This window comes from Papio anubis, chromosome 9 (genome assembly GCF_008728515.1).
Source record: "Papio anubis isolate 15944 chromosome 9, Panubis1.0, whole genome shotgun sequence".
Classification (NCBI taxonomy): Eukaryota; Metazoa; Chordata; class Mammalia; order Primates; family Cercopithecidae; genus Papio; species Papio anubis.
The window spans coordinates 51,982,748-52,010,558 of NC_044984.1; the positions used below are offsets into that span (position 1 = coordinate 51,982,748).

Here is a 27,811-nt window from a genome sequence, read left to right on the forward strand (position 1 = left end):
CATGATGGGAGAAATAGTCTACCTTCCGGTAGCGGTGCCCGGGCAGTGGCCTAACACGGGACTCCATTTCCCGGCGTGCCTCGCGGAGGCCGCTCAACTGAGCAGCGGAAGGCCAGTTCCGGTTGCATCAGCGTGGGATTCACGGCGAAATGAGACTGTTCGTGAGCGAGGGCGCTCCGGGTTGCTTGCCGGTGCTGGCCGCGGCCGGGAGAGCCCGGGGCAGAGCAGAGCTGCTCATCAGCACTGTAGGCCCCGAAGGTATTCGTGCTGGTGCTGGTGGGCGGTGGATGGGGGTGGGGGGCGGGACCGAAACACCTCAGATTCTCTGCAGCTGTCTTTGCCAAACCCCCAGTCCTCGCCACACACCCCAATCGACCACTTCCGTTATTCTTGATCACTCCACGTCTTCTTCCCTCCCAGTCACATCTTTCACTTCACTTCCTTTAATTACCCTCAATATAATGCTCTTCCCTTATCTCTCTCCTCCCCTCTTCCGTCTTCCAGGACCCCGCCTCACCACAGTAAACTGTTCTTCCCTTCCCAACCTTCTCCTACATCTATCAGGCACGCCCCTCTGCTCTTTAGTTACTAGTATGACAGCCCCCAGGCATCCTTTTGTGTTTTTAGGAAATACCTCTCTCCCCTCCTAACACACACACACACACTTCTTTCTGTTTACCTCTTCTCATTCTCAGCCGATTGTTTGGGTGACTCTTAGGAGGTTCTCTTGTCAGTCTTCTCAGCTCTTTTAATTTTGTTCTCCCACTGTGACCTTCAGATAATTATTAAGATATCCCAGTTACTTTTAGTCGTTAAGTTCTTGGCTGCAGCACTATCCCATTACCACCACCTCCTCTGCAGTCCCCATCTGTTGCTTCCAGCTGGCAGTTTCAGCTGAACACCTGCTGGCCTCTCCAGCCCATTCCGGACCCACCCCCTTTCAGTGGTCCTATCCTGGAACTTCTGGGTTGAGACTGCCCATCTTTCTTTTCTAACTCACTGAACAATGCAAGATTATCCTAAGTTTACAAAGCATTTCTTTTCTTTTCCTTTTTTTTTTTTAACCCATTTTCCGTTTTTGCATCAGACTGTGTGGTCCCATTCCTGACCCGGCCTAAAGTCCCTGTCTTGCAGCTGGATAGTGGCAACTACCTCTTCTCCACTAGTGCAATCTGCCGGTCAGTATTGGGCCTTGGTGTAGGGAGGTGGCTGAATCAAATCAGACCGCACTGTCCTTTGTGTGGCTTTATTTGCAGCCATTGTTTCCCTGTGTGATGAGAAATGGGCTAGATAAACAGGCCCCTCTAAATCCATCATCTGTTGCTGTCTTTCTGGGCAGATATTTCTTTTTGTTATCTGGCTGGGAGCAAGATGACCTCACTAACCAGTGGCTGGAATGGGAAGCGACAGAGCTGCAGGTAGGACTAAGGTATGGGGGATGTCTGGCAGGCCCTTGCTCTGCGTGGCCATCCTGACTCATGTCCCCTGCATTTTAGCCAGCTTTGTCTGCTGCCCTGTACTATTTAGTGGTCCAAGGCAAGAAGGGGGAAGATGTTCTTGGTTCAGTGCGGAGAGCCCTGACTCACATTGACCATAGCTTGAGTCGTCAGAACTGTCCTTTCCTGGCTGGGGTGAGTTGGGTCTTGAGATGAGGATTGGGGAAGGCTTATGGTGTAAGGATTAAGAGGGAAGACTATTTTCAGATTGTTCAAACCCAACACTGCCACTTACTAGTAGTGTAATCTTGGCAAATCACTTAATCTCTCTAATCCTCAATTTTTTTTTTCAGTTGTGAAATAGGGGGAATATTATTACCTACCTCAGTAAGTTATTGTGAGGATTAAGTGAGTTAATATAAAGTGCTTAATACAGTGCTTGACACACAGTAAGTGCTCAGTAAATGTTAGATATTACCATTGGGAAGAAACTGAGTGTCTCATTTGTGTACATTTTCCTTTTCTATCCCCAACAAAGGAGACAGAATCTCTAGCCGACATTGTTTTGTGGGGAGCCCTATACCCATTACTGCAAGATCCTGCCTACCTCCCTGGTGAGAACTGTGCATATCACTCCAACCCTAGGAGCTTGGTGTAGGGGGGTTATAGAATGGGCAGTAGAATACTGAGAACTCCCTTCAAGGTGCAGCTAGACTGGGTAACTATAGCAGGAGATGGCTGAGGGAACTGGGGAAAGCAACTGGAGAAACCTCACAAAGAAGGGGGAAGAGGCCTGCTTCTGCCTACCAGGTCCTTATGTTTGCTGATTTTCTTTTCTCCCATACCCACAGAGGAGCTGAGTGCCCTGCACAGCTGGTTCCAGACACTGAGTACTCAGGAGCCATGTCAGCGAGCTGCAGAGACTGTACTGAAACAGCAAGGTGTCCTGGCTCTCCGGCCTTACCTCCAAAAGCAGCCCCAGCCCAGCCCCGCTGAGGGAAGGGCTGTCACCAATGAGCCTGAGGTTTGGAACAGGGCCTGAGGTGGGAGGTGGCTAGGAGATGGACTTTGAGCATGGCCACCAACTTTTTCAGGTAGTGGCAAGCAGAAAGTTTCTTTACCCTGTGGGCCCCCCCTCACCTGGTAAGGGATTCTCTCCACTCTTCATAGGAGGAGGAGCTGGCTACCCTATCTGAGGAGGAGATTGCTATGGCTGTTACTGCCTGGGAGAAGGGCCTAGAAAGTTTGCCCCCACTGCGGCCCCAGCAGAATCCAGTGTGAGTAGACATGGCACATGTGAGTGGGGCTTGATTTTGTAGTGGAAATTGTTGATAGAGCCAGAACCTGCCTGGTAGGTCCCGTGTGCTGATCTCTCTTAAGTTTTTCATTCTCTCCTTTTAATTCTTACATCTCTTTTTTTTTTTTTTGAGATGGAATTTTGCTCTTGTTGCCCAGCCTGGAGTGCATTGGCATGATCTCGGCTCACTACAACCTCTGCCTCCTGGGTTCAAGCGAGTCTCCTGCCTCAGCCTCCCAAGTAGCTGGGATTATAGGTGTGCACCACCATGCCTGGCTAATTTTTTGTAGAGATAAGGTTTCACCATGTTGCCCAGACAGGCTGGTCTCAAACTCCTGACCTCAGATGATCCACCAGCCTCAGCCTCCCAAAGTGCTGGGATTACAGACGTGAGCCACCGTGCTGGCCCTGCACCCATGTTTTTAGCTAGTTTTTAACCCACTGATGGAGCTAAATCTATTTTTCTAGTCCAGATCTGTATTCTGAACTCCAGACACATTTGCCATACCATCCTAGATTCCTTTACCTCCACAGGCATCTCAAATTCAACATGTCCAAAACCAAACCTGTTATCTTCCCTGCCAACTGCCCTTTTATTCATTCACCTGCCTTTGTTGAACAGCCTCCACCTTCCACCTAAAAATTCAAGCCAGGAATCTTGGTGTTATCTAGACTTCTTCCTTTCTCCCTAGCTGTATTATTCATTCCCTTAGCAAGTCATTGATTCTAACTCTTAAGTAGTCCTTGAATCCACCCCTTCTCCTCTGTATTATCACTGTCACTACACAGATACTAGCAAACCTTGTCATCTCTTACCCTCTTTCCCTGCCACTCTGTACTCCACACTGCTCCAGAGTGACTGCTTAAAACTGCACAGACTATTATCACTCCTCTTTAGAATTCTATCGAGGGTTCCTTTGTGTAATTCACAAGGCCCCTGACTGCAGGCTCAGTAACATATTTTGTCCCTCTCCTGCGACACTAAGATAATATTTATACATATGCAGATTTTTCCATCAAAATGAAATTATTTATAGTTCTGAGTATGTTGCCATTCAATAAAGATTTGAGTGTTGACTCCTTGCCAGTCCCTGCATGCTAGGAGCTGGGTATACTGAGGGGAACAAGACAGACAGGATCTCTGCTGTCATGGGACTTTCTGTCTGGTAGGATAGAGAGGTATTTTAAAAACTATCACACAAATGTAGAATTATACATTTTGAAAAGTCCAGGCTGGGCGCAGTGGCTTATGCCTGTTATCCTAGCACTTTGGGAGGCTGAGGTGGCTGGATCATTTGAAGTCAGGAGTTCAAGACCAGCCTGGCCAACATGGTGAAACCCTGCCTCTACTAAAAATACAAAAATTAGCCAGTTGTTGTGGCGGGCACCTGTAGTCCCAGCTACTCGGGAAGGTGAGGCAGGAGAATTGCTTGAACCTGGGAGGCGGAGGTTGCAGTGAGCCAAGATCATGCCACTCCAGCCTGGGCGACAGAGCAAGGCTCTGTCTCAAAAAAAAAAAAAAAAGTTCAATGAAGGAAAAGAAAAGGTTGATATGAGAGGAAATATCAGAGGTGACTAATTTAGAGGCCTCTCTAAAATATTGAGTAAAGACTTAAAATGGCCGGGCGTGGTGGCTCATGCCTGTAATCCTAGCACTTTGGGAGGTCAAGGCGGCAGATCACCTGAAATCAGCAGTTCGAGACCAGCCCTGGCTAACATGGTGAAACCCCGTCTCTACTAAATACGCAAAAATTAGCTGGGCATGGTGGCTTGTGTCTGTAATCCCTGCTACTCAGGAGGCTGAGGCTGGAGAATTGCTTGAACCTGGGCAGCGGAGGTTGCAGTGAGCCAAGATGGCGCCACTGCACTCCAGCCTGGGTAACAGAGTGCAACTTCATTTCACACACACCCACAAAAAACACTTAAAACAAATTTGAGACTTGCAAGATAAGCAGGGGCTAGTTAGGCAAGAGTAAGAGTGGAGAGAGGGTGTTTTCAGAGAGAGAGGAAACCTAATATGCAAACACCTGAGGAGCAAGAGGGTTTGCCTCTTAAGGAATTCCTGAAAGGACAGTGGTGGCAGGCTGGTCAGTCGGGGGCACATGGGTCAAAATGAGTTTTGAGAGGGAGGTGGGGCTGGCATCATGCCATTGTCTCTCACCTCTGTGCCTTCATGCATACTTTTCCTTCTCCCTGGAATGCCAGCATCTTACCTGCCTGATGCACAACTCTTCTTGCAGAGAGGAGTTCTGGCTTTTCATTCTCTATAGAGTATGAGACAGTCCTAAGTGCTTCAATTTCTGGGAGGTCCCATTGTCATATTATGTTGTAATTGTCACATTACATGTCTGTTTCTTCACTAATTTGTAAGCTCATTGAAAGTAGAGATGTCTCTTTTATGGGGCTCACTTGCTAGCACAGGGCCAAGTGTTCTGTAGATATTGATAAAATTTGAATGAATTTATGAAAGTCCATCCTTGTTTTGCTTGTTTTTTTTGAGATGGAGTCTTGCTGTGTCGCCCAGGCTGGAGTGCAGTGGTGCAGTCTTGGCTCACTGCAAGCTCCGCCTCCTGGGTTCACACGTTTCTCCTGCCTCAGCCTCCCGAGTAGCTGGTACTACAGGCGCCCGCCACCAGCCCACCTAATTTTTTAAAAATTTTTAGTAGAGACAGGGTTTCACCGTGTTAGCCAGGATGGTCTCGATCTGACCTTGTGATCCGCCCGCCTCGGCCTCCCAAAGTGCTGGGATTACAGGCGTGAGCCACTGCGCCAGGCCTTCTGTTTTGCTTTTTTTAAGTATATGTTGAGCATATATTATGGATTCAGTTTAATGCTAAGCACTCACTGTTTTGTTTTTGTTTTTGTTTTTGTTTTTGAGACGGAGTCTCGCACTGTTGCCCAGGCTGGGGTGCAATGGCATGATCTTGGCTCACTGCAACCTCCGCCTCCCAGGTTCAAGTGATTCTTCTGTCTCAGCCTCCTGAGTAGCTGGGATTACAGGTGCCTGCCACCATGCCTGGCTAATTTTTTGTATTTTTAGTAGAGACAGGGTTTCACTATGTTGGCTAGGCTGGTCTTGAACTGACCTCATGATCCACCCATCTCGGCCTCCCAAAGTGCTGGGATTACAGGCGTGAGCCACCACGCCTGGCAATACTAAGCACTTTTCTTTTTTTTTTTTTTTTTTTGAGACGGAGTCTCGCTCTGTCACCCAGGCTGGAGTGCAGTGGCCGGATCTCAGCTCACTGCAAGCTCCGCCTCCCGGGTTTACGCCATTCTCCTGCCTCAGGCTCCTGAGTAGCTGGGACTATAGGCGCCCGCCACCTCACCTGGCTAGTTTTTTGTGTTTTTTAGTAGAGATGGGGTTTCACTGGGTTTGCTAGGATGGTCTCAAGCTCCTGACCTCGTGATCCGCCCGTCTTGGCCTCCCAAAGTGCTGGGATTACAGGCTTGAGCCACCGCGCCCGGCCTCTTTTTTTTCTGAAACCAAGTCTCACTAGGATGGAGTGAGTGACGCAATCTTGGCTCGACACAATCTTGGCTCACCGCAACCTCTGCCTTCCGGGTTCAAGCCATTCTCCTGTCTCAGCCCCCCGAGTAGCTGGGATTACCGGCATGTGCCACCACACCCGACTAATTTTTGTACTTTTTTAGTAGAGATGGGGTTTTACCATGTTGGCCAGGCTGGTCTTGAACTCCTGACCTCGTGATCTGCCCGCCTCAGCCTCCCAAAGTGCTGGGATTACAGGCATGAGCCACTGCGTCCGGCCAATACTAAGCACTTCCAAGGCTCATATAGAATAGGAAGCACTGCCATCGCTCATGCCTGAAATCCCAGCACTTTGGGAGGCTGAGGCAGGAGGATCACTTGAGCCCAGGAGTTCGAGACCAGTCCTGGCAACATAGACTGCATCTCTTCCAAAAAAATTTAAAAATTATCCAGGCACGGTGATGCATGCCTGAAGTTCCAGCTACTTGGGAGGCTGAGATGGAAGGATCATTTTGAGCCCAGGAGTTCAGGATTACAGTGTGCTGTGTTGTGCCACTGCCCTCTAGGTGACAGAGGGAGACTCTGTCTCTAAAAAAAAAAAAAAAAAAAAAAAATAACCTTTCTGAGGCATGGAGGAGGAGATAATTGGCATTGAAGATCCTATGGGCAGACTAAGCTGTGTTGGGCTAGAGTGCTTGCCTTCCTTTGATCTTCTTTGGCACTTTGCACCTCTTCATTACACTGATCCCAGTCAGCAGTTACATAATAAAATGTAATACTCTTGGAAGCAGAACCTAGGGCATATTCACCTCCATATTTGCCACAGCAGTAAGCACACTCATTCTGAGAGAGAAGTGACAGTGTAACACGAAAGGAGCAGTACTCAATATGGTACAAAGTGGTTAGGGGCTTGGGATACAAAAAAGACTGTGTGGGAAGATGGCCGTCAGTGAAGGAAGGTTTTCTTGGAGGAGGTGATTTCTAAGCTGGATTTCAGAGAAAGTTACGATACTCAGTTATGGGGAGAAAGGGTGATGGATGCACAAGAAATTAGTGAGATGTGTTTTATGGCAATAAGCTGTAAAATGTTCTAGGAAGTATTTGGTCCATCTATTGGGATATGTAGCAGCGGCTGGGAAGAAGGGTTGAGGTTAATGTGAGGGAATCGGGGAGCCAGTGTCTGTAGGCTAAGAATGGTTGGAAAGATGACAGGAGCCTTAGTGTATTGTCAGTGCTAAAGAGGGGATGTCGATACAGGGTATGTACAGCTCAGATGTCAAGGATGATGAAACTTGAAAAGGAATACTGAATTGAGTGCCTTCAGACAGCAGGTTGAATGGCATGACCAGCAATAATCCTGGAAAAGTGGGGAGGAGAGGGTGACAGTGAAGGCAAAACTGGTGCCTGCTGGTTTGAGTTAGGCCATGAGGAAGTGACAGACATGAGTTAGAGAGTCGGTACAAAAGGACTTGTTAAGGGTTGTGTCTAGAGGGTTGAGCTCTTCGGATTTCAGATAGTGACTAGAGATGATAGTAACATAGCACCTGGAAAGAAGAGGAGAAGCCAGCGCTGGGAAAGTATTCTTGGGAGTGGTGAGAGGATGATGATTAGAAAGAGTCTAGGGAGAGTTTGAGCCTGAGAATGAGGTAATAGAAAAGCAGTCATAATAGTAAAAGGGCAGAAATTGGTGTTGGAACAAGGCTCCTTCATAGTATAGGAGACTTCCTCACTGTGGCAGCGCCCTATATTTGCAGCTATAAGGGATCTTAGGGTCCCCGGGGGACCTAAGATCTGTGGTCCTGTGGGTTCGTGTGCAGAAAGACTTTGAGTGTACATGAACACATGACAGAACAAATCTGTGTCTGGGTGTTCTGTGCACTTTGGGTCCCTCTTGAGCCTCACATCCCCCCATGCACTGTTCTCTTCCTCTTTACTAGGTTGCCTGTGACTGGGGAAAGGAATGTGCTCATCACCAGTGCCCTCCCTTACGTCAACAACGTCCCCCACCTTGGGAACATCATTGGTTGCGTGCTTAGTGCCGATGTCTTTGCCAGGTGGAGCCAGCTGCTGGGGGAGAGACCTCCTAAGGGAAGGGCGGGTCCCAGGGGAATAGGATGCCTCAAGGGTGGGGCTGGTGAGATCCCAAGGACAAGGGAGCACTGAGGCGGGGCCCCCTAGCAGTCACCATATTCCCTTGCAGGTACTCTCGCCTCCGCCAGTGGAACACCCTCTATCTATGTGGGACAGATGAGTATGGTACAGCGACAGAGACCAAAGCTATGGAGGAGGGACTAACCCCCCAGGAGATCTGCGACAAGTACCACATCATCCATGCTGACATCTACCGCTGGTTTAACATTTCATTTGATACTTTTGGTCGCACCACCACTCCACAGCAGACCAAGTAAGTTTCCTCTAATGAGGCAGAAATGGGGCTTGAAGGCCGGGACTGGGAACAGTGAGAGTATCTTGGAGACAGAAGGAACCCAGGTGACTGTCTGGGCACTCCTAAACTTAGGATCTCAATATCACCCTGGGCAGTTGTCCAGGCCTTTTTGGGGAAAGACGGTGTGTTTAGAAGCCTGACCAGGGACTGAAGGAGCAGCTGAGGGAGGCAAGAGACCAGACGCAGGCTCATGGGAACTGTCTTCCCTCTGGTGCCTCCCTTCCTGTCTGGCTGTCCTGGAGTCTAAGATACTTCTTCCCACTCCTGTATGCATTTATAACACATAAACTCATTCTTCCTTTGCCTAATACTCATCTTTATAAAAAGTTTGCATAGCCGGGTGCGGTGGCTCACACCTGTAATCCCAGCACTTCGGGAGGCCGAGGCGGGCGGATCACCTGAGGTCAGGAGTTCGAGACCAGCCTGACCAACATGGAGAAACCCCATCTCTACTAAAAATACAAAAATTATCTGCGTGTGTTGGCTCATGCCTATCAACCCAGCTACTTGGAAAGCTGAGGCAGAAGAATCTCTTGAACCCAGGCGGCAGAGGTTGCGGTGAGCCAAGATCATGCCATTGCACTCCAGCCTGGGCAACAAGAGCAAAACTCTGTCTCAAAAAAAGGAAAAAAGGCTGGGGCTGGGCGTGGTGGCTCACGCCTGTAATCCCAGACTTTGGGAGGTAGAGGCGGGCGGATCATGAGGTCAGGAGATCAAGACCATCCTGGCTAACATGGTGAAACCCTGTCTCTACTAAAAATACAAAAAAAAAAAAAAAAAAAAAACTGGGCGTGGTGGCCGGCACCTGTAGTCCCAGCTACTCCAGAGGCTGAGGCAGGAGAATGGTGTGAACCCGGGAGGTGAAGCTTACAGTGAGCCGAGATAGTGCCACTGCACTCAAGCCTTGGTGACAGAGCGAGACTCTGTCTCAAAAAAAAAAAGGGCTGGGTGCGGTGGCTCACGCCTGTAATCTCAGCACTTTGGGAGGAGGAGGCAGGTAGATCACGAGGTCAGGAGTTCAAGACCAGCCTGGCCAAGATGGTGAAACCCTGTCTCTACTAATAATACAAAAGTTAGCCAGGCCTGGTGGTGGGTACCTGTAATCCCAGATACTCGGGAGGCCGCGGCAGAGAATTGCTTGAACCCAGGAGGCGGAGGTTGCAGTGAGCTGAGATTGCGCCACTGCACTCCAGCCTGGGCAACAGAGCAAGACTCCGCCTCAAAACAAACAAACAAAAAACCCCCAAAACTTTGCATAGTAGACAGGCCGCCAACTGATAGTGCTATGCAGTTTAGTTTAGCACTTGGACTGATTTAATTTTTAGGATATGTTAAAGAACAGACAGTCCTATCCTATTGGAGATTTTTGTTAATGAAAAATACAAAACAGATAAATCTGTATTCAACAAAAGTAAATTCTAAAATGTTGAGGGGAGAGACTGTGTGGGCAGTTGGGGAATATGTGTGAGGGATCTGGGCTCGTCCAGTAAAACTCTCAAAAGATGAATAGATGGCCTTTTCCTTGAGGAGCCTTCTGCCCGATTTCTTTGTCACTGAGTTTGGGTCCCTAGTTGGAGTGGCAGGAAGAAGGGGTGCACCACGTCTTCTGACTATCTCTTCCTGATTCCTGGCCTGCCTCACCAGAATTACCCAGGACATTTTCCAGCGGTTGCTGACACGAGGTTTTGTGCTGCAAGATACTGTGGAGCAACTGCGGTGTGAGCACTGTGCTCGCTTCCTGGCCGACCGCTTCGTGGAGGGTGTGTGTCCCTTCTGTGGCTATGAGGAGGCTCGGGGTGACCAGTGTGACAAGTGTGGCAAGCTCATCAATGCTGTCGAGCTTAAGGTGAGAGGAGGGTCTCCATGGGAGCCTGAAAGTAGACAGTCCTTATTCTTAAGGGACTCCCTTCTTGTCCCATTTAGGATTTTTATTTTAGCATTCTAGACCTTTAACCAGTGGCCCTTTCTGCCCCATCTCAGCAACTCATCATTTAGTTCATTTGAAAAATACCCCCTAGGCCAGGCGTGGTGGCTCACGCCTGTAATCCCAGCACTTTGGGAGGCCGAGGCGGGTGGATCACGAGGTCAGGAGATCGAGACCGTCCTGGCTAACACGGTGAAACCCCGTGTCTACTAAAAATACAAAAAAATTAGCCGGGCGTGGTGGCGGGCGCCTGTAGTTCCAGCTACTCAGGAGGCTGAGGCAGGAGAATGGCCTGAACCCGGGCGGCGGAGCTTGCAGTGAGCAGAGATTGCACCATTACACTCCAGCCTGGGTGACAGCGAGACTCTGCCTCAGAAAAAAAAAAAAAAAAAGAAAAATACCCCCTGAGCACTTACTATGTGCTGAGCACTGTGCTAAGAAATGGACAAGTTGAGTTTCTTTTTTTTATTTTTTTTTTGAGACGGAGTCTCGCTCTGTCACCTGGGCTGGAGTGTAGTGTCGCGATCTCAGCTCACTGCAAGCTCCGCCTCCTGGGTTCACGCCATTCTCCTGCCTCAGCCTCCTGAGTAGCTGGGACTACAGGCGCTGCCACCTCGCCCGGCTAGTTTTTTTTTTTTTGTATTTTTTAGTAGAGACGGGGTTTCACCGTATTAGCCAGGATGGTCTCGATCTCCTGACCTCGTGATCCGCCCGTCTCGGCCTCCCAAAGTGCTGGGATTACAGGCTTGAGCCACCACGCCCGGCCGACAAGTTGAGTTTCTATTTCCCAACCTTTGGTCTTGCATCACACCACCTGATCTACATTTGTTTAGATCCTTCTCTCTTCCATAAATACCTTCTCTTCTAGCCATTTGTTAATTTATTTCTTCATTCATTTATTCAACGTACATTTTTTGAGTCCTTAGAATAGGCCAGTTACAATTCTGGGTGCTGGGGATATAGCAATGTACAAGACAGACTTTTATTTCGTATGGTTAGGAGACCAACACTAAATAAGGAAATGATATAGAATAAACTGCCAGGAAAATGTGATAGAGAGTGACTTCTGGGGGAATATTTAATTTAGGTAGATAGGGAAGGCCTTTCAGAGGCAGTAACATTTGAACTGAGAGTTTAACCAAAGAATTAGGAGCAAGCCAGGCAATAAGAGATTAAGGATGTTCTAAGCAGAAGGACTAGGAAATGCAAAGGCCATGAGGCAGCTAAGAGCTGAAAAGGCAGAATTGGCAAGGCCAGTGTAGCAGTAACACAGTGAGTGAGGAGGAGGGTAGACTGAGATGAGGTGGGAGTCAGGCAGGGGCCAGATCACCAGGGCCTATGAAGCCATTGTGGGAATTTAGATTTTATTCTGGTTGAATGACAAGCTGCTCTGTGGAAAATGGATGGCAGGGAAGTAAGAAAGAAAATATGTTAAAGAGGCTGGGCATGGTGGCTCATACCTATAATGCCAGCAATTTGGGAGGCCAGGCCGGGTGGATCACTTGAAGCCACGAGTTCGAGACCAGCCTGGCTGTAACATGGCAACCCTGTCTGTACTAAAAATACAAAAATGGCCAGGTGCGGTGGCTCACGCCTGTAATCCCAGCACTTTGGGAGGCTGAGTTGGGCAGATCACTTGAGGTCAGGAGTTCAAGACCAGCCTGGCCAACATGGTGAAACCCCGTCTCTACTAAAAAAATACAAAAATTATCTGGGTGTGGTGGCGGACCCCTGTAATCCCCGCTTCTTGGGAGGCTGAGGCTTGAGAATCACTTGAACCTGGGAGGCAGAAGTTGCAGTGAGCCGAGATTGCGCCACTGCACTCCAGCCTGGGTTACAAAGTAAGACTCTATCTAAAAAAAAAAAAACAAAAACCACACACAAAAATTATCCAGGCCATGGTGGCACACACCTGTAATCCCAGCTACTTGGGAGGCTGAGGTAGGAGAATCTCTTGAACCTGGGAGGTGGAGGTTGCAGTGAGCCAAGATTGCCACTGTATTCCAGCCTGGGTGACAGAGCAAGACTGTCCTCCCTCCTCCCCCAAAAAAAAAAAGTATGGAGAAGGATTTGGAGGCTACAAGGTTACAACCCAGAAATGGGATGATGGTGGCTTGCACTAGGTTAGTAGCACTAGAAATGGAAAATTCAAAAATAGACTTGAGGTATATTTTTGGAGGTAAACTCTACGGAGTTGGATAGACTGGAATTTGGGATGGTCAGGAAAAAGATGCCTTGTAGGTTTTTGGCCTGGGTAGATGGTAGTACCATCTGTGAACTTGAGTGAGGAGAACAGGCTTTCAGGTGGGATGCAGCCATACTGTTTGGGTTTGTTAAGCTTGAGATGCCTGTTAGATATCCAGGCAGAGAAGTTAGGTAGACAGTTGGATATTAGGCATATGGAGTTCAGGAGAGAGGTCCTGAGAGGATTATAATTTCTCACCTTCAAAAACTCAGATCAAAACTCACTTGGGGCCAGGTGTGGTGGCTCACACTTGTAATCCCAGGACTTTGGGAGGCTGAGGTGGGCGGATCACCTGAGGTCAGGAGTTCGAACCAGCACGGCAACATGGCAAAACCCCACCTCTACTAAAAATACAGAAATTAGCTGGGTGTGGTAGTGTGTGCCTGTAATGCCAGCTACTAGGGAGGCTGAGGCAGGATAATCTCTTGAACCTGGGAGGTGGAGGTTTCAGTGAGCTGAGACTGTCACTGCACTCCAGCCTGGGTGACAGGGCGAGACTGTCTCAAAAAAAAAGCAACAACAAAAAAGCCAGGCACGATTGGCTCCGCGCCTATAATCCAGCACTTTGGGAGGCTGAGGCCGAGGCGAGATCAACTCATTCGGCCATCACCCTTCCATGTTTATATAGTCAGTTTATGCCACACAAATAAATTTACTCTGTAAAGATCTACACTTGTTTCTTTTTTGTTTTGTTTTTGTGAGATAGAGTTTTACTCTTGTTGCCCAGGCTGGAGTGCAATGGCGCGATCGTGGCTCAGTGCAACCTCCACCACCCAGGTTCAAGCGATTCTCCTGCCTCAGCCTCCTGAGTAACTGGGATTAGAGGCACGCACTACCAACCCTGGCTAAATTTTGTATTTTTAGTAGAGACGCGGTTTCATCGTGCTGGCCAGGCTGGATTTGAACTCCTGACTTCAAACCACCTCAACCTCAGGTCCCCGAGCCTGAGCCATGGTGCTAGCCACACTTGTTCTTTTCTTTTTCTTTTTTTGAGATGGAGTCTGCTCATGCGAGCAGATGCGGTGGCACGATCTTGGCTCATGCAGCCTCCGTCTCTCAGGTTCAGAAGCAATTCTCCCTGCCTCAGCGTCAGTAGCTGGGACTACAGGTGCATGCCACCGCAGCCCAGCTAATTTTATATTTTAGTAAAGATGGGGTTTGCATGTTTGGCCAGGCTGGTCTCAATCTCTTGACCTCATGATCCCGCCTCGGCCTCCTAAAATGTGGAGATTACAGAGTGAGCCATGGCGCCCGGCCCACACTTGTTTCTTTTCTTTTTTTTTTTTTATTCTTTTGAGGCGGAGTCTGGCTCTGCAGGCTGAGTGCTGTGGCTGGATCTCGGCTCACTGCAAGCTCCGCCTCCCGGGTTCCCGCCATTCTCCTGCCTCAGCCTCCTGGTAGCTGGGACTACGGCCATACCTCATGGCCTTCAGTTTTGTATTTTTAGTAGAGGCGAGGATTTCACCGTGTTAGCCAGGATGGTCTTGATCTCCTGACCTGCGTGATCCCGCCTATCGGCCTCCCAAAGTGCTGGGATTACAGGCTTGAGCTGCCAGCGCCCGGCTGCAGCTTGTTTCTTATACAAGTCATCTCTCCCTCACTTGTAGCTTCCTCAAAGAGAGGGGCTGTGTTTTTACTTTGTCACTCCTTCCTCCCCTCACGCAGTCAAGTACAGTGCAGTGCTCTGTACCTAGCCTGTGCTCAGAGAACGCTTTTTCTACTCTGGTGTGATGGGACAGAGATCTGAAACTCTGAGGAACAAATGGAGTTACACTGAGAAGATTTGAGTCTCGATGTTTAGAGCAGGCCACATAGTTTGGGGTGTGAGCATGAAGCTAAACTAGATGGCAGATTGAGGAGCTCATCCCTCTCTGCTCGTCCCCTTGCCTGGACCACTCCCCTGGCCTGCAGGCCTGATCTGTCCTCTGGAATTTTCCTTCGCAGAAGCCTCAGTGTAAAGTCTGCCGATCATGCCCCGTGGTGCAGTCGACCCATCACCTGTTTCTAGACCTGCCTAAGGTAAGTGAGCTTTTCTCTCTAACCTAGTTTTCAGGACGCCTTTTCTGTCCCCTCTGCCTTAGCCACAGATACTGAGAGCAGATTACTCTTAAATGTTTTAAATTTCCATTAATAATTGTACATATTATTGTCAAGAGATGAAATAGATTAAAAGGCACAAAGTGAAAGCCCCAGGCCCACTTGCGAGAGGTATTTACTACTCATTTTCCTTTGTGTCTATTCAGAAATGTCATATGCATGTAAAAGTATTTTTATGTCTCTCTCTTTTTTCTTTTTTCTTTTTTTTTTTAAGGGATAGGTTCTCACTCTGTCACCTAAGCTGGAATACAGTGGCATGATCATAGCTCACTGCAGCCTTGATCTCCTGGGACTAATCAATCCTCTCCCCTCAGCCTCCCAAGTACCATGCCTGACTGATTTTTTTTTTTTTTTTTGAGACAGAGTTTCGCTTTTGTTGCCCAGGCTGGAGTGCAGTGGCACAAACTTGGCTCACTGCAACCTTCGCCTCCTGGGTTCAAGCGATTCTCCTGCATTAGCCTCCAGAGTAGCTGGGATTACAGGCACCCCCCCCCCCCCTGCCTGGCTAATTTTTGTATTTTTAGTAGAGACAGGTTTTTGCCATGTTGACCAGGCTGGTCTCGAACTCCTGACCTCAGGTGATCTGCCTGCCTCAGCCTCCCAGAGTGCTGGGATTACAGGCATGAGCCACCGCACTGGGCCACTTGACTAATTTTTAAAATGTTTTTGTAGAGATTGGTTCTCACTATGTTACCCAGGCTGGTGTCAAACTCTTGGGCTCAAGCAGTTCTCCTGCCTCTGCCTGCAAATGTGTTGGGATTACAAGCATGAACAACTGTGTCCAGCATTGACCTCCTTTTTTTTTTTTTTTTTTTTGAAGTGGAGTGTCTCTCTTGTTGCCCACGCTGGAGTGTAATGGCACAGTCTTGGCTCACTGCAACCTCTGCCTCCCAGGTTCAAGCAATTCCTCTGCCTCAGCCTCCCAAGTAGCTGGGATTACAGGCACCTGCCACCATGCCTGGCTAATTTTTGTATTTTTAGTAGAGACGGGGTTTCACCATGTTGGCCAGGCTGGTCTGGAACTCCTGACCTCAGGTGATCCGCCCACCTCAGCCTCCCAAAGTGCTGGGATTACAGGCGTGAGCCACCATGCCCAGCCTGACCTCCTTTTTAAAATACAGTGTTCCTCTTTCTGTACCCTGGGCTTGGAGAAAATAAAAAATAAAAAAAAAATAGGCTGGGCACAGTGGCTCATCATGCTTGTAATCCTAACACTGTAGGAGGCTGAGGTGGGAGGATCTGTTGATGCCAGGAGTTGGAAACCAGCCTGGAAAACATAGTGAGACACTGTCTCTACAAAATAATCGAAAAATGAAAAATTAGCCAGGTATGGTGGTGCGATCCTGTAGTCTCAGCTATGTAAGAGGCTGAGGTGGGAGGATCATTTGAGCCCAGGAGTTTGACGTTACAGGGAGCTGTGATTGTGCCACTACACTCCAGCCTGGGCAACAGAGTGAGACCCTATCTCTAAAGTATAAAAATATTAGGTCAGGCGCAGTGGCTCACGAGGCCGGATGCGGTGGCTTACGCCTGTAATCCCAGCACTTTGGGAGGCCGAGTCCGGTGGATCACGAGGTCAGAAGATCGAGACCATCCTGGCTAACAATACAAAAAATTAGCCGGGCGTGGTGGCGAGCGCCTGTAGTCCCAGCTACTTGGGAGGTTGAGGCAGGAGAATGGTGTGAACCCGGGAGGTGGAACTGGTAGTGAGCCGAGATCGTGCCACTGCACTCTAACCTGGGTGACAGAGCAAGACTCCGTCTCAAAAAAAAAAAAATTAAATGCCACATGCAGTGACTCACGCCTATAATTCCATTACTTTGGGAGGCTGAGGCAGGAGGATTGCTTGAGCCCAGGGGTTTGAGACCAGCCTGAGCAACTTGGCAAGACCCTGACTCTACAAACGTGAAACAATTATCCTGGCCTGGGCGCAGTGGCTTACATGTTAATCCCAACACTTTGCAAAGTCTAGGTAGGTGGATGACTTGAGCCTAGGACTTTGAGACTAGCCTGGGCAACATGGTGAGACCCCATCTCTACAAAAAATACAAAAGTTAACTGGGCGTGGTTGTGTGTGGCTGTAGTCCTTGCCATTCAGGAGGCTGAGGTGGGAAGATCACCTGAGCCTGGGAAGGTTTGAGGCTGCAGTGAGTCGTGATTGAAACACTGCACTGCAGCTTGGGCGACAGAGTAAGACCCTGTCTCAAAAAAAAAAAAAAAGGAAGAAAAAAATTTAGCCAAATATGGTGGTACACATCTCTGGCCCCAGCTACTTAGGAGGCTAAGGTAGGAGGGTTGCTTTGAGCCGAGGAGCTGGAAGCTATAGTGAGCCATGATTGCACCACTCACTCCAGTCTGGGCAACAAAGTGAGACCCTATCTCAAAAATAAATAAATACATAAAATATAATAGTTCTCATGTTGGGTTTGTTGGGTGTTTCCTCTTGATTAGATTCAGGCTATGCATTCTTGGTTGGAATGCTACATAAATGACTGTCCTTTTCAGAGGCACATGATGGCCATCCCCTTCACTGGGAATCTTAAATTTGTTTGGTCAGGTGTTATTCAGTTTGTCCATTGTGTAATTACTATTTTCCCCATTGCAACTTATGAGCAGTCTGGGAATACACTTTATTTTTTTCTTTTCTTGAGATGGAGTCCTGCTCTGTCACCCAGACTGGAGTGCAGCGGCATGATTTCAGCTCACTGCAACCTCCACCTCCCAAGTTCAAGTGATTCTCCTGTCTCAGCCTTCGAGTAGCTGGGATTATAGGCACATACCACCATACCTGGCTAATTTTTGTATTTTTAATAGAGATGGGGTTTCACCATGTTGGCTAGGCTGGTCTCAAACTCCTGACCTCAAGTGATTCACTCACCTTGGCCTCCCAAAGTGTTGGGATTACAGGCGTGAACCACCACACCCAGCCTTGTGGGAATCTACTTTAAGACAATGCAATACTTTGCTCTTCATGAACAAAATATTCCCTCTAAATTTAGCATTCATTGATAATTTTTACCTTTATTATGGTGATTTTCCAACTCTACCACTACCCTCTATATTTATCCTTCTCCCTCCATTTATTTTTAAATTTAGTTAGCTGTTTATTATCAGTATGGACTCATGGATTCCTATTTTTTTCAACTTCTTATAATCCTTTCCTGTCCTAAATTTATTTTCATGTTCAAATTGTCACTTATTTCGTCAGTAGGAACGTATTCAAGGTGACTTCTCTGCTTTTGAGATCTCCCATCATTTTTTAAACCCTTCCTTAATTTGTGGCATAAAAAGATACTCTAGGTTCATCTGGTTCAGCCTTGAAATCAACTGTGTCACCAACCTTGAGTTTAATTTAGTAGGGAACAGTATTAGTTACCGAAATCTAGGTGGTAGATGTGCTCATTGCTACTGGGTATCTTTGCTACTAGGACCTTTCAGCAAAGATAGTTGGTATTTGTTTTTTGTTGTTGTTGTTTGTTTGTTTGTTTTGAGACAGGGTCTCGCTGTCATCTAGGCTGGAGTGCAGTGGCACGATCTTGGCTCACTGCAACCTCTACCTCCAGGGTTCAAGCAATTCTCCTGCCTCAGCCTCCCAAGTAGCTGGGATCACAGGCACCTGCCACCACACCCAGCTAATTTTTTTTTGTATTTTTAGTAGAGACGGGGTTTTACCCTGTTGACCAGGTTGATCTCCAACTCCTGACCTCAGGTGATCCACCTGCCTCAGCCTCCCAAAGTACTGGGATTACAGGCGTGAGCCATCGCGCCCGGCCAGTTGGTATTTATTTTAGGTTCACATGGACACCTGCAATTTCAGTCCATCCCCACAGAGTTCTTCGTCACTTTCTCTTATTTATTTCATGTCTCTATCTACCTTCTTCCACTGTAAGTGTCCTGGTTCTCAATAAGCATCAGCACATTTACTTATTAGCTCAATCCTACAATACACCTAAAACTATTTCAGAATTGCTTTGCTGGTACGTCTACAAAAAAAATAACCTATTAAAAAGAGTTTAGGTGGTTGGGCGCAGTGGCTCAAGCCTGTAATCCCAGCACTTTGGGAGGCCGAGACGGGCGAATCACAAGGTCAGGAGATCAAGACCATCCTGGCTAACATGGTGAAACCCCGTCTCTACTAAAAAATACAAAAAAAACTAGCCGGGCTAGGTGGCGGGTGCCTGTAGTCCGAGCTACTTGGGAGGCTGAGGCAGGAGAATGGCGTAAACCCGGGAGGCGGAGCTTGCAGTGAGCTGAGATCGGGCCACTGCACTCCAGCCTGGGCGACAGAGCGAGACTCCGTCTAAAAAAAAACAAAGAGTTTAGGATTTGTTGACAATCCTGATTCCTCCCCTAGACTAAGGGTATATAGTCAAGTGTGTTCAAACAAAATTTTTTTCTAGAGACAGGGTCTCTGTCATCCAGGCTGGAGTGCAGTGGCATAATCATAGCTCACTGCACCCTCAAACTCCCAGGCTCCAGTTATCCTTTTGCTTCAGCCTTCTGAGTAGTTGGGACTATAGGCGTGTACTACCATGCCTGGCTAATTAAAAAAAAATTTGGCCGGGCGTAGTGACTCAAGCCTGTAATCCCAGCACTTTGGGAGGCCAAGGCAGGTGGATCAAGAGGTCAGAGGTCAAGACATCGAGACCATCCTGGCCAACATGGTGAAACCTCACCTCCACTAAAAATACAAAAGTTAACTGGGTCTGGTGGTACCCACCTGTAGTCTCAGCTACCTAGGAGGCTGAGGCAGGAGAATCGCTTGAACTTGGGGGTGGGGAGGTTGCAGTGAGCCAAGATCGTGCCACTGCACTCCAGCCTGGGCAGCTGAGCGAGACTCCATCTCAAAAAAAAAAAGATTTTTTTTTTTGGTTGGGCATGCTGGTTTACACCTGTAATCCCAATGCTTTGGGAAGCCGAGACTGGAGGATTGCTTGAGCCTGGGAGTTTGAGACCAGCCTGGGCAACAGAATGATACCCTACCTAAAAAAAAGAAAAAAAAAAATTTTTTTTTTTCTGTTTTGCACTTCCTTGGCTGGCCATGGTGGTTCATGCCTATAATTCCAGCACTTTTGGGAGGCTGAGGCAGGAGGATCGCTGGAAGCCAGGAGTTCAAGAATAGCCTGGGCAACAAAGCAAGACCCTGTCTCTATTAAAAAAAAGAAAAAATTGGTTGGGCACTGTGGCTTATGCCTGTAATTCCAACTTCCAACACTTTGGGAGGCTGAGGCGGGAGAATTGCTTGAGCCCAGGAGTTTGAGACCAGGGTGAGCAACTTGGTGAAACCCATTTCTACTAAAAATACAAAAATTAACCAGGTGTGGTGGCACGTGCCTGTTGTGCCAGCTACTCAAGAGGCTGAGGTGGAAGGATCACTTAAGCTCGGAAGGTTGAGGCTGAAGTGAGCCATGATGTGCCACTGTACTCCAGCCTGGGTGACAGTGAGACCCTGATATGGAGCAGATTACCACGTTCTCTGCACAAGAATGACATGCAAACTTGTGAAGTGTTCCATATTTTTAAAAATTAAAAAAAAATTTTGTTTTTAGGGATAGGATTTTGCTGTGTTGCCCAGGATGGTCATGAACTCCCATCCTCAAGTGATCCTCCTGCATCAGCCTTCAGAGTAGCTGGGATTAGGCTGGGCGTGGTGGCTCACGCCTGTAATTCCAGCACTTTGGGAGGCCGAGGCGGGTGGATCACCAGGAGATCGAGACCATCCTGGCTAACACGGTGAAACTCCGTCTCTATTAAAAATACAAAAAATTAGCCGGGCGTGGTGGCGGGTGCCTGTAGTCCCAGCTACTCAGGAGGCGTGAACCTGGGAGGTGGAGCTTGCAGTGAGCTGAGATTGTGCCACTGCACTCCAGTCTGGGAGACACAGCGAGACTCCGTCTCAAAACAAAAACAAAAACAAAAAACAGAGTGGCTGGGATTACAGGCGCAAGCCACTAGCTGTGTGTTAAAAATCTAGTTAAGGCTGGGCATGGTGGCTCACAACTGTAGTCCCAGCCCTTTTGGAGGCTGAGGTGGGCAGATTGCTTGAGTTCAGGAGTTTAAGACCAGCCTGGGCAATGTGGCAAAACCCTGTTTCTACAGCAGTTACAAAAATTAGTCTGACATGGTGGTGTGCACCTGTGGTCCCAGCTACTGGGGAGGATGAGGTAGGAGGATTGCTTGAGCCCAGGAGGTTTAGGCTGCAGTGAGCTGTGATTGTGATTGCACCACTGCACTCTAGTCTGGGCGACAGAACTAGATTCTGTCTCAAAAAAAAAAAAGTTATATATTGCCAAATTTTGCTCCAAAAAGGTTGTATGTGTTTATCCTTATGCTAACCATATACGAGACTTTCCTAAATCAACCCTCTTGTCTTTCTCCGTTATCTCAGCTGGAGAAGCGACTGGAAGAGTGGTTGGGGAGGACATTGCCTGGCAGTGACTGGACTCCCAATGCCCGGTTTATCACCCGCTCTTGGCTTCGGGATGGCCTTAAGCCACGCTGCATAACCCGAGACCTCAAATGGGGAACCCCTGTACCCTTAGAAGGTTTTGAAGACAAGGTAAAAACCCTTTTTTATTCATATCATTCAGCCTTGGTGTTCAGACCCTGGGCTAGCAGAATAGACTGCTGATTATGTCTTGTTTCAGTTTGAGACTTTGGATTGGTCCCTAACATGTTTACCTCCTCCTGACCTCCAGGTATTCTATGTCTGGTTTGATGCTACTATTGGCTATTTGTCCATCACAGCCAACTACACAGACCAGTGGGAGAGATGGTGGAAGAACCCAGAGCAAGTGAGCAGTTCTTGGTTAGGCTGTGCATGGGGAGGGTAGGTGGTAGGGTGTGGGTCTTAGGGTTGGGTGTCTGGTCTCCTGGCCTTTGAAGAAGGTATCAGGAAATCTCTCCTAACTACATTCTCTTAGGTGGACCTATATCAGTTCATGGCCAAAGACAATGTTCCTTTCCATGGCATAGTCTTTCCTTGCTCAGCCCTAGGAGCTGAGGATAACTATACCTTGGTCAGCCACCTCATTGCTACAGGTAAGTACCCTGGAAGACTACTGATGGGGTGTTCATAGGAAATGAGGGTTGAGGCAGTACTTGGAAAAAGATCTTAGAGAGCTGCTGTCTTGAGTTAGGAGTTGAGATGAAATAGGAAATAATTAAAATGAGAACTCAACCTAGAGAAATGAAACAAGAACCTGAAGAAAGCAAAAGTCCAAAGCTAAAACTCTGTAGTAGATACAAGCAAAGACAAAAAAGGGCCAGAATGGATAGGAAGGGACTCCCAAAATCTGAGCATACCAGCCCCTTAAGGAGAAATGTTGCTAGACAACCATAGTTGAGGTTAGAAAGAGGAAAGAAGGAAGAGTTAGTGGGCTAGAGAGGGGAAGGATGTGATTTGAGCAGATAGTTCTCATTCTCCTCTGTCCAGAGTACCTGAACTATGAGGATGGGAAATTCTCTAAGAGCCGGGGTGTGGGAGTGTTTGGGGACATGGCCCAGGACACGGGGATCCCTGCCGACATCTGGCGCTTCTATCTGCTGTACATTCGGCCTGAGGGCCAGGACAGTGCTTTCTCCTGGACGGACCTGCTGCTGAAGAATAATTCTGAGCTGCTTAACAACCTGGGCAACTTCATCAACAGGTGGGAATTGGTAAGGGGTCAGAGTTAGCAGTGAGCTGGGGTGGGGCTCATTTTCCCTCAGGAGATGGGAATGTGGAGAGAACTAGAAAATGGGCAGGAGGCTGTGAGGACAGTGTGGAAAGTTGATTTCTATTAATTGGGATCTGTTCCTAGCACATATGAGGCTATGTATGCTTGATGGAACAGTTAACTATAGAGATGTGATTTAGCAAAGTTGGTTATAAAGTGGGTTTTTGTAAATTGTGTTCTTATTACTGTTCTTTGTAGAACTGAAGATGTATTCTTTCCTAGCAAAATAGTTCACCTGCAGATCATTGAAAACTGTGGCCGAAGAAAGGGGTTATTTTGGTGTGGGGGTAGAAGGCTTCTGTGGGCTGGGCATGGTGCCTTACGTCTGTAATCCCAGCACTTTGGGAGGCCAAGGCAGGAGGATCACTTGAGGCCAGGACTTGCCTGACTGACATAATGAGTCTCCCATTTCTACAAAAATAATCAGCCAGGCGTGGTGGCGCACACCTGTAGTCCCAGCCACTCAGGATGCTGAGATGGGATGGTCTCTTGAGCTCGAGAGATTGAGGCTGCAGTGGAGCAGTGCTTGTACCCCTGCACTCCAGCCTTGGCAAAAGAGGGAGATCCTGTCTCAAAAAAAAAAAAAAAAAGACTTCTGCTATACTCAGAGTTTTTGTTACCTTAGGCTCACATTCTATCATTGGTGCCTATCTCAGCTCTTCTGCACTCTAAAGCAGTATCCTCCGTAGCTTAGGATTCTTTCGTCACGCTCTCTGAACCCTGGACCCTTATAGGTCAGTCCTGCTACTCACTTTCAGGTTTGGTCATTAACCACATTTAATAAATAGTCCTTACCTACAGGAGTTCGAGACCAGCCTGGCCAACCTGGTGAAACCCTGTCTCCACTAAAAATACAAAAATTAGCCGAGCATGGTGGCGCACATCTGTAATCCCACCTACTCGGGAGGCTGAGGCAGGAGAATCACCTGAACCCGGGAGGCAGATTGCAGTGTGCCAAGATCATGCCACTGTGCTCCAGCCTGGGCAACAGAGCGAGACTCCTCAAAAAAAAAAAAAAAAAAAAAAAAAAGAGTCCTTACCTAGAGTATTTGTTTCATAGCAATTAACACATATTTCAGCTTGGTCATTTTGAGCAATGACTTCTTAAAAATAAGAAATAGAGTTGTTTAACTTAATCAGGTTTTTTTATGTGCAGAGTCAGATTCTTAGGGGAGAGAGAGAGTAAATAATTCATTTGTTAAGCCTTGTCTACTGGCTTAAGGGAGCCAGGAGTTACCTGTTCTAGGCAGGAATCCTGAGAGAATGTACAGTTGTGGAAATGGGGTCAAATTCTAAGGAGGAGAGTGGATAATAACTTCCCCTCTTTTTTCCACTTCTCCTTTCCTACTCCCAACCAAGAGCTGGGATGTTTGTGTCTAAGTTCTTTGGGGGCTATGTGCCTGAGATGGTGCTCACCCCTGATGATCAGCGCCTGCTGGCCCATGTCACCCTGGAGCTCCAGCACTATCACCAGCTGCTTGAGAAGGTTCGGTAAGTAACTGACATCTCTGTCTCATCTGCTGGTGTGTTGAGAGCCTTGTATGGGTCCCTGTAGGACATTACACCTTGGCCTGCTTCCTCCCTTCCCAGGATCCGGGATGCCTTGCGCAGTATCCTCACCATATCTCGACATGGCAACCAATACATTCAGGTGAATGAGCCGTGGAAGCGGATTAAAGGCAGTGAGGCTGACAGGTAGGTAAGCGGGGAGGGTTGGCTAAAGGAATAAAGTGGCTTGTAAGCTGTATCCTCCTGGAGGTCTTCACTAATATCTCTTCTTCCTCAGGCAACGGGCAGGCACAGTGACTGGCTTGGCAGTGAATATAGCTGCCTTGCTCTCTGTCATGCTTCAGCCTTACATGCCCACGGTTAGTGCCACAATCCAGGCCCAGCTGCAGCTCCCACCTCCAGCCTGCAGTATCCTGCTGACAAACTTCCTGTGTACCTTACCAGCAGGACACCAGATTGGCACAGTAGGTGGAAGAGCCAGCCTGTCTTAAAATTGACACTTTTGCTATGCAGCTTTTGGAGTGGGTGAGAGAAGACCTAACATCTCTCCAGTGTTACTTTGGTCATGGGACTCAAGTTTCTGATATAAAGTCCTTGGTAGTCATTCACAAGTTCAGAATTATCTGTACATCCTCATTGTTCTTCATGCCAGAAACCAGAACCTGGCACACAAAACTAACTGGTAAACAGATATTTGAAGAAACACTGGTCACCTAGTCTCCACAATGCTAGCAGATAGTGGGCAGTGAAAAAGAGGAAATAGCCATTTCCTCTTTGACACAAAATGAAAAAGTAAGTACGTCGCTAAACTTCTGGATCAGCCTAGCATCCTTAGAGTGCTTAAAGAATCTGTCCCTATAAATTATTTGGGGTTTCATAGGGAAAGCTGCCGCTGATTTCCTAAAATCAGCAGATATTAGCTTAGTGTTATGCTCGTTCTTTCTAAAATATATCAGAGATTGGGGTTGGAGAGGTCATCTGTATAGTCCGGTAGAGGCTGTATCTAATCAGCAGATGTTTCTGGAACTTTTTTTTTTACAGGTCAGTCCCTTGTTCCAAAAATTGGAAAATGACCAGATTGAAAGTTTAAGGCAGCGCTTTGGAGGGGGCCAGGTGAGAAAAGCTAAAGGCTGTGCCCTCGCTCCACAACAGCCACAGCATCACTTCCTTAATTTCCCTAAGTAGTCCTCACCCATCACTCTTTCCATCTTTTGGCCCTGCTGCTTCCTCACTTAGTTTTTCTTTCCTGTCTTAGCTAGAAGAGACCTTCGACTTAAAGGTAATCACTTTCCCTCTGAGATGCTGTATAAAACTGGAGGTTAGGGGATATTTATGGTTGCTGGTGCTAACTTTGTTGTTGTCCTCCAGGCAAAAACATCCCCAAAGCCAACAGTTATAGAGACTGTTACAACAGCCGGGCCACAGCAGATACAAGCGCTGATGGATGAAGTGACAAAACAAGTATGAAGCTTAAGCCCTGTGGGAGACTGGACAAGCTGAATCCTAAATAGATCTTTTTCTTGCCTCACTGTTACCCTTCCCACCCCCCTTTATCTTAGGGCAACATTGTCCGAGAACTGAAAGCACAAAAGGCAGACAAGAACCAGGTTGCTGCGGAGGTGGCGAAACTCTTGGATCTAAAGAAACAGTTGGCTGTAGCTGAGGGGAAACCCCCTGAAGCCCCTAAAGGCAAGAAGAAAAAGTAAAAGACCTTGGCTCATAGAAAGTCACTTTAATAGATATAGACAGTAATAAATAAATGTACAATCTCTATATACAAGCTGAGACCCTTTCCTTTTGTCTACTCCAAGCCTTCCCCCTGAATATGTGGGATTGAGGGTCACATCATTGGCACTAGTGAGAGGGTGGTCAGTAGCCACTTGTGGGAAAGGTGGGTAGTGTGGCCCAAGTGGAGTACTGATGCTCCCAATTGTTCATGCTTGGTGCAGATTCACCATTCGGTCGATCAGAGCTCGACGAGTCGCCTCTACTTCCCTGGTCAGGCGCTCGATTTCCTGCTTGAGCCGTTCATTCTCTTCAGCTAGCTGTGCCACTTTCCTTTCATTCTCCTGTTCTTTCTCCTTCATGCGCTGCTTTCCAGCCCGGGCTGGGGAATGGCCACTCTGTTTCCGTTTCCTGGTTCTCCCTTGGTCTTCCTCCTCTTCCTCCTGAGCCAGGGAGCTCTGACTGGAATCTGGAGAGCGAGGGCTCTGGGAGGTGCTTGTGACCTCTGCTGGTTCTGGCTCCTCCTCAGTCAGCCAAGCCAGCGAAGCAGGGTCAAGAGTGGTAAAGGTTTTTGATTCTTCCTTCAAGGAAATGAGGAAAGGGAACGTAGATATTAATTGAGAAGGAAAAGGTAACATCCCCCTTTAGCTTTAGGCCTAGCATTCTTACCTCTTCATTTCCAGGAGGTGAGACATAGGTACCCCCATTTTCGTCTGAAGACAGGACCTCTTGCAGGTCCTCATACCAGGCTTCCAGCTCCCAGCTGGACAGTGTCCCGAAGGAGAAAGGCAATGACTCAGCTGCCATCTCTGCAGTTGGATCAGTCTGGAAAAGCACATTTGCAGGGTAATGGGGAGTGGCTGGAACAAGCTCCATGTAGCAAACAGTCTATGCCACAGGTTGGCAAGCTGGTCTGATGCCTGTTTTTGTAGGTAAAGTTGTATTGGAATACAGCCACATCTGTTTATTTACATATTGTTTATGGCTGCTTTGGTGCTACAGTGGCAGAGATGAAGAGTCACGCTAGAGACCATAGGGCTCTTAACATCTAAAATATTTATTATCCTGCCCTTTAAAATTTATCAACCCCTAGTTTATATTAATACTCCCTCCTTGCTTTTGCCCAGGACTTGAAGAAGCAAAGTGCCTGGATATCCATGCTTAGGGGATCTGGAGGACTAGTCAAATTCCTGCCCCCATCAAGGTTAGGCTGAGCTGAAGGACTATTTCCCTGAGCTCCGCACACAGGAGAAGGGAGCACAAATGACCTGGTAATTGCTCCTGGAAACTATCAATAGAGTTCGCAAGTGGGACTGAAGACTAGTGAAAGTTTAACCCTGACTGAAGACTGGTAAGGCAAACCAGTTGTCTGTTGGGGCTTTCTTTGAGGACCATCTTTCCATTAGGACATTCTTTAAGAAAAGTGGTTTGCTCACCTTGTAGGAGCAAGCCAGGAGAATAGACAGCCTGATAGCAAAAGCTTGCTCAGATTCAAACCCTCCTTTCCCACCTTCTCTAGGTCTTTTCATAATCTCTTAGGGTCTCAGCAAAAGGAGGCTAAGCAGCATCTCTTAGGACTTGGTTTTGGGAAAGGGTAGGTTAAGTTTACCTGCTTTCAGGTGTGGTGATGTATGAAGATACACTTCCTTCTTGAACACTGTAGGCAACAAAGAGAAATGTTAGCCATTTTTGAAAGGGGGAGAGGCAACTTATTTTTTTCTTTTCTTTTATGACGGAGTCTCCCTCTGTTGCCAGGCTGGAGTGCAGTGGCGCAATCTCGGCTCACTGCAACCTCTGCCTCCAGGGTCAAGCGATTCTTCTGTCTCAACCTCCCAAGTAGCTGGGACTACAGGTGCGTACCACCGTGCCCAGCTAATTTTTGTGTTTTTAGTAGAGATAGGGTTTCACTGTGTTGGCCAGGATG

At 47.8% G+C, this 27,811-nt stretch overlaps 2 protein-coding genes across 7 annotated transcripts in view; one reads left to right on the forward strand and one right to left on the reverse strand.

Moving 5' to 3' along the window:
* Positions 1-25,942, forward strand: MARS1 (methionyl-tRNA synthetase 1). 4 transcript variants are annotated; one of them, XM_021923286.2, is made up of 22 exons: positions 1-258; positions 1,088-1,178; positions 1,340-1,418; positions 1,497-1,631; positions 1,975-2,050; positions 2,288-2,460; positions 2,607-2,713; positions 8,161-8,277; positions 8,424-8,627; positions 10,314-10,515; positions 14,783-14,857; positions 21,324-21,494; positions 21,634-21,729; positions 21,859-21,976; positions 22,371-22,584; positions 24,013-24,144; positions 24,244-24,348; positions 24,440-24,626; positions 25,204-25,275; positions 25,418-25,441; positions 25,531-25,623; positions 25,722-25,942. In XM_021923286.2, the coding sequence occupies exons 1-22, from the start codon at positions 150-152 to the stop codon at positions 25,866-25,868; spliced, it is 2,727 nt and encodes a 908-aa protein (XP_021778978.2). In that variant the 5' UTR covers positions 1-149; the 3' UTR covers positions 25,869-25,942. The 4 variants fall into 4 exon arrangements, 3 of the variants coding, with proteins under 3 accessions (XP_021778978.2, XP_009179310.2, XP_021778979.2); XM_009181046.4 differs by lacking the exon at positions 25,418-25,441; XM_021923287.2 differs by lacking the exon at positions 1,497-1,631.
* DDIT3 (DNA damage inducible transcript 3) overlaps positions 25,880-27,811 on the reverse strand; it is a 4,834-nt gene continuing 2,902 nt past the window's right edge. For 2 of the 3 annotated variants that reach the window (XM_009181045.4, XM_003906660.5), the window contains exons 2-4: positions 27,497-27,544; positions 26,557-26,712; positions 25,880-26,468 (exon numbers count right to left, since the gene is read on the reverse strand). In XM_009181045.4, coding sequence (XP_009179309.1) covers positions 26,097-26,468; positions 26,557-26,694 — 510 coding nt within the window. In that variant the 5' untranslated portion in view covers positions 26,695-26,712; positions 27,497-27,544 and the 3' untranslated portion in view covers positions 25,880-26,096. Of the gene's footprint in view, positions 26,469-26,556; positions 26,808-27,496; positions 27,545-27,811 lie in introns of all 3 variants that reach the window. The other variant, XM_009181044.4, reaches the window with a different exon arrangement.